At 37.3% G+C, this 6,512-nt stretch overlaps 1 protein-coding gene across 1 annotated transcript; it reads left to right on the top strand.

Annotated features, from left to right (window-relative positions):
- The first annotated feature begins 1,504 nt into the window (after positions 1 to 1,504).
- LOC148944143 (uncharacterized) lies at positions 1,505 to 4,031 on the top strand. Its single transcript, XM_089100218.1, has 2 exons — positions 1,505 to 1,543; positions 3,741 to 4,031. Exons 1-2 carry the CDS (start codon positions 1,529 to 1,531, stop codon positions 3,972 to 3,974), a joined length of 249 nt encoding a protein of 82 aa, XP_088956344.1. The 5' UTR covers positions 1,505 to 1,528; the 3' UTR covers positions 3,975 to 4,031.
- Positions 4,032 to 6,512: the final 2,481 nt, after the last annotated feature.

The raw sequence follows: 6,512 nt of genomic DNA, 5'->3' as shown, positions 1-6,512 counted from the left end.
TAACCCTTGCCCTGAGGGCTGTGGGGGGGGGGGTTCATCCTCAAAGACCTAATTTTCAGAACTTTCAACTACGTTGAAAAAACTGGCTATCTAAAAATTTTAATTGAATGTGTTTGGGGAAAAGGTAGGCGTAAGAGTGGGGTTAGTTGCCCTCCAATCACTTTCGACTATTGAAAAGGGCACTATCCCTTTGAATTTACAATTGAATGAACCTTTTTTGAAGTTTCTATGACAACGCTGTCTATAAAAATCTTATATACCCCAGGCCCTAACTTAAAACCCTTGCCCTGAGGGCTGTGGGGGAGTGTCCTCAAAAACATAATTTCTATCTGGAAATCAACTACGCGGAACAATATGACTATCTAAAAATTTTGATTGGATGTTTGGGGAGACGGTGGGCGTGGAAGGGAAGTTAGTTGCCTTCCAATCACTTTCGACTATTAAAAAGGGCACTAGCCATTTCAATTTCCAACCGAATGAGCCCTTTTCGAAGTTTCTGCGACAGCTCGTTCGATACGAAGTGCCCGGGTCTGAGACCAAGAAAAAAAAAAAAAAAAAAAATACATTGTGCCAACATCGTTCTTTACTTAGGCAGTGCTACTGCGCTCCCTATGATATTGACCTAAAACGTGTACTTTTGGACCTTTAGTGATACTGATTGAGTATCCTTTTGTGAGAACTTCTCGGCAGGAATATTTTCAGTGTTTCTTTGTCTTCACCGGTTGTAGATTTTCTCCTTTTTTGTTATTATGGTTGTCCTACATTTTCTCTAATTGTCATGTTATAATAATAGGCCCTATAGCGTTAGAACTTATTCAGTAGCAAACAAGCCTCTTGGAATTTAGCAAGTAACATTTTAACCATTAACTTTTCATCAGCTTCCAAGTTTAAAAAGCTTAGTGGAAGATATAAGGCTTTTAAAAATTTGGAAACCAACAAGAAGCCAATAGGGAAAAAATACTGACTTCGAACGAACAACTTTAAAATGCCCATTCGAAATGTAAATGGCTTATAAATCTTGAAAAGCCAATGCGCGAAGTCGATACTAGAGTAAACGTTAAATTTATTTTTAGACCAAAGAAATTAAATACACTCTAAATTGGTTTCTAGATTGTTTGTCTGCATGGACAAATAAGGAATCGAACTAGCTTCTAAAAAAATAGAAGCCCTTGAATAAGCCAATTCCTTTCTTCGGTATAATTATTAGGCATTTCATCATAATGAATCTTACAGTTACTAAGTACCTGTTGTTATATTTCAATTACCGAGACAACCCAAAATTTTTAATTAACAGAAAAGAAACATTAAGCAATCCGGAAGATGGTCTAAATCCTTAAAAACACTATTGGACACAATAATGGACATATTGTTCCTCAAGTTCTTTAACCCTACTGGCAATAGATTAGAATTGCGCATGCCTGAAGGTCTCAAAGAATTAAAATTTTTGGATATAAGTGCCTGAGAAATAACATTTCTCTATCAGAACTAAAAAAGTTTAAAAGAAAGTTGCTCGTCTAAACAACCAAAAATGATGAAAATATTTGTAAGTCTTTTTTATTATTTTATCATCTTTTTTCCTACTATGAAAACAATTTTGGATTCCTGACCTTTGAAGTTGCTTTAGTTTTCTTCCCCCCCCCCTAAATATATTAATTTCAAGTTGTTTCTTTGTTTCTTTTCCGAAATTTTTCACACAAGGGACTCTGAGCTTTTCAAATTGCTGATTTCATTAACCCACTAAGGTCAAAGACCAGCTACCGGTAAAATTTTGCGGTACTTACTTTAGTGCAGTGAAGTAGGGTTTTAATTTAAAGATTCGTGGTGTCAAATATTTTTTCGCACCAACGGTGTAACCATAGTGCCATGTTCTCATATGTGAAAGTTGGACGTTAATGTTGTCCTTGGAACTAAAAAACTTATATGGATATATATATTTTTTCATGCTGAATGAAAGTTAATATAAAAGATAACTTTAAGTTAGGCATGAAATTGCTCGTAACACCGTTATAAGTGAAGTTGACAATCTTTGTAGTCTAGCTGTGCATTTATTTTGCATATGTGGCACTGAAATAACTTCTCTGTTGTCATTAGTACATGAGTGGTTGATTTCTTAGGGTAGATATGTGGAAATTCTGAACTCCAACCCTCACCTTGACGGTAGGTTACGAGCTGGTTAACGAAACCACGTTTTCCCCTGGTGAAGCGGTTTAAAAGAGCCGTCTATAGAGTTGTAATTTGTTCCTACACAAAAAGCTGGGCTGTCTTTCCGCTTTATAACCAAAACCACTCGATCTGACATGTAGGCATAATAACCACGTTCTTTCTTTTCAATAACTTTGGTTTCTTCGAGACAACATCCCTTCAAGCAATTTTCACGTACGGTGACTGTGACACGAGTTCCTCTTGAGTGAAGCTGCGTGAGAGGATCGTGGCTTGTGAAGAAGTTACCAAAGAAGATTTTGTGACGAGATGCTTTTTCAGACAAAAGAGAATAGGTTTGTAATTGTTTTTGGACCAAGAGGTATTGATGGCTGTTCTTCACACTTTTCTCACCCCCTGTACAGATCGATTTTGAACGGATATCCATGAAAAAGCTAGCACTCATGATTTGTATAAAGATCAAATTAGTTTTCCCTGGATAGACACGTTGCAGCTGTGACGATCAAAAAAAGATAGCATTTGTTCGTCCAAGGAAAGTTTAGTGTTCACGGCATGTGAAAGTGACCTCGCTTTAGCCATTTTGTCACTTTCCTTATTATTTGCAAAGTGTAGGTTTTTCTCTATCTTCAGAAATCTGTTGCGGCTCATGACTTGTCAACCTATAAGAATGACTAGTTCATCTGACCGGGACCCGCGGATGTAGACGAGTCCAGTCAACAGTGATAGAAATATTCATTTGATTGCAATCTATCATCTTATTAACTAATTGAGATTAAATATCAACAAATATAATTTTCCTTAGAAAAATGGTCATGAGGATGGAGGGCTTCGTAGGGCAGAGATGACTACCTCTGCCCTACGGTGGCAAGAAGTGGCACAATCTTACGCTGGCGAGAAGCGGGAGAGGGGTACCAATACCAGAAGTTCTTAGTTCTAGTGTCCGCTTCAACTGCAGAAGGAGCGTCGCCTCAAAATACCCTGTTCTTTTTTGCTAAAAACGATCAAATGTCATCGAAAAAACCTCCAAGATTGTCGAAAAAGAATAAAAAAAAGTGCTGAAAGTTGACATTCATACCAGTTAGCCCAATTATTTTTGTTTTTCGTTAAAGGCTACTGTAGTTAGAAGATTTAGCTAGCTATTTGAAAATTTACCAAAAAAAATTCGTTTCTTCGAAAACTTCCTTTGACTTGATTGATGAAATGCTAGGTCATTTGTGATCCACTGACTTCGATTAGGTAATCCAAGGTATACCAAAATAAAACAATTCTTATATTCAAATTGCAAACACAATAGCTGGCTTGTTATCCACTTAACCATGTATTTCCACGGGATTATTTCAATTAATATTTGTTAGGAAAAATAAAACTTTATTTTTTCATGGGTGATTTCCCATTGTAAAAAATAAAAATAAAACGATGGGACACCCACCCAATAAGAGCGTTTTAATTGAAAGGTTATGAATTTATACACAAAAAGTTAATAATATTACTTATTTAATACAAAAAAACTTTTCTTGAAACTATTTTTGAAGACTATGTAGAAAAATTTACATCTTCATTAATCTATTTCTCTTTTTTAGGTTTTCCTTGTCATTTTCGCAGTTGCTTCCTGTGCACAGACAGAAGAAAAAAAGGAGGCCACAGACATCCAAGGAAGTGAATCCTTCCTTCCAAGCTATGGTTTTGGTCATGGCGTTGGACTTGGCTTCGGTTATGGTGGACTCTATGGAGCTTACGGTGCTGGATTATACAGGGGCATTTACAGTCCCTTTTACAGTGGTTACGGCTATGGTCGTGGACTTGGCTACTGGTGAACTAGTTAAATCCCTTTGTAATTATTATCTTTAAAATAAATATCGATGTCTGAAGCATATTATTTTTCTTAGAAGGAGAATGAAGGTAGAATGAATGATAATATATATACATATATATATCGTTCATAAAGGATTGGGACAAAAGTTCGAACTTTATGGTAAAGATCGGGGTATAGAGGAGGGGCCAGTCCCCTCATATACGGAATAATTTCTGTTTGTTTTAAGTTTTGATGTTGCTCCTTACTTTCAGTGGAAAAAAACATGTTTTTTTATTTAATTTCTGATAATTTTTTAAATAATGACTATGAAGTCCACCACCCCCTCCATAGACATTACCCCCAAGAGAAATTTTTCCATTTAAAGTTCCTTGCATGTAAAGTCTTTACCCCTGGGGAATCACCCTTGTACAATTCCATCCTTGCTGTGAATTCACCGTAGAAAATTTCTTGGAAACAATTCTGCCTGAAAAATAGTCCTCAAAATACTGTCATTTGAAAAAAGACTGGTCTTTTTAGTTACTTTCTAATCGTTTTCAGGCTATGGCGGAATCCCCCATCCCTGTATGGAACACTCCTCCCGGAAATCCCCCTCCAATGGAAAAATTTCCCCTGGTGGTAATTATCCCATGGAAAATTTCTCCCGCGGTAAATCCCAACCCCATGAATAAATCCCCAGAGAATTCCAACTCCGCTGAACCTCCTCCCCGGACAATACCCCAGAGCATCTCCAAATGTAAAATGAGGTCACCAACGAGATAGTAAAAAAAAAATGAAATAAAATATCGTATATGAATTCTGGAAAATCCCCCCCCCCGTGTACAATTTCCCCTGGAAAGTTCACCCTCGGGAACTCCCATCCCAGTGAAAAATTCGCTCCATAGAAAATACATCCCCAGAAAATACCCCAGGAAAATGTCCGCTTACTTTCCAGTAACAAATACTACATGTAAATAATGGGCAAATTTCAAAGCTTACGGCAGGCCTCCCGCTAGATTTTTTGTGAAAAATATGAACTTTTGACCACAAAAATATGAACTTTTGAATGCGCTTTTTATGATCCTAAATTTACAATATTTGTACCTCAGAAACTGTCCATGGACACAAAAAGCGGCAGTTGGTGTTTTCATTACTGGTGCGCGTATTCTTCTTGTTTTTTTTCATGAGTTCAGTTAAATGCGTTTAATTTGTATAAAAGTACAAAATACAATAGTACAAAAAACACTCTACTTGTTCCTTTTGGCAAAATATGACGAACTTAAGGACGACTTTAGTTTGTTTACCCTGCTCTGTATCAGCTCAACCTCTCTGGCTGCCTCATTTTCTTCGCGCATCTTCCGGCTCAAAGCCTCGATCATACTTTGTGCGAGGCTTTTTTCTACAAAGTCTTTGGCATCTATGGCTTTTTTCAGCTTCTCATTAGCTTCTTGAAGAGCCTTTTTGCTACTTGTCTCTTCTCCTTTTCAACTGACTTCTTCTCAATCAAATCTTTTTCCAGGTGTTCAATGGTCTTCTCCTCAGATAACATCATCTTTTTTTCCTCTTCTTCTTCTTTCCTTTTGGACTCCTTTTCAGCCTGTCTTGATCGCTCAGCTTCCAGGTACAGTTTATAGCTCTGGAACGCGTTTCGCCCCAAATTCAACAGCTTTCTGGTAATAGGGACTATCTCGGGCCTGTTCTCAAACTTCTTTAGAGCGTCAGAGACAATCAGTCTATCATTGAGCATTTTGACTTTCATGGACGATTTTTCCTCGGTCATGATCTGTCCTGACCGGGAAAAATCATGTTCAACGTCAGCGTTTCCATGCGACATGCAGAGAGCTGCTTTTACTATCTTTGAAACAAGGGGATATTTTGTCTGTCCTTGATGGTTTTTCAGACTAAAAACCGAGTTCAATAAGTGTATGTTGCATGTCCCAATATCAGCTAGGCCTCGGTCGCTGCGCACAGTTCTAATTTCGGAATCAAATAACCTCCGAACTTTCTTGTTGACATTAGGTCCGTCACTCCCCATCATCAAGACTTGACGAAGATCAAGGTTAGCATCCTTTAGAGCTTGTAGTAGGTGCTGGTGTAAATCTTCCGCTTTTGCGTGTCCTATGTAAAAGGACAGTAGGTGGCGTACAGACACTCTTTCTTCGGTCTCCGACCAGTATCTAATCATGATATTCAACTCCTTTGCACCTTTGGCATTTGTAGTCTCATCGTAAAGCAACGCCAAGTAAGAAGATCCAATGTCGCGTAGAAGGTCCTTGCAAAAAGCATTAGTGTGAATCCATGTAAAAAAAAAGAAAAAAAAAAAAATAATCAATCAACTTATGATCTTCTGCCAAGAAGTTATGTTACAGCTCATAAGCTTAAATCAACCATTTAGGAATATTACTACTAGAAAATTCTATGAATGTAGCAAAGACTCAAGCCAGAAAAAGGAAAAGACTAAAAGATAGCTTAGTACAAGAAGATATAGTAGCAATATAGGAACCAAGTTCGATGCAACAATATCTGTTTGAACAGAATAAAATGTATGTTCACAAAACATGCT

The sequence above is a fragment of the Artemia sp. Qi Xiang Cuo genome, chromosome 14 (genome assembly GCF_049724085.1).
Source record: "Artemia sp. Qi Xiang Cuo chromosome 14, ASM4972408v1, whole genome shotgun sequence".
Classification (NCBI taxonomy): Eukaryota; Metazoa; Arthropoda; class Branchiopoda; order Anostraca; family Artemiidae; genus Artemia; species Artemia sp. Qi Xiang Cuo.
This window is presented reverse-complemented; position numbering and strand designations above follow the sequence as displayed.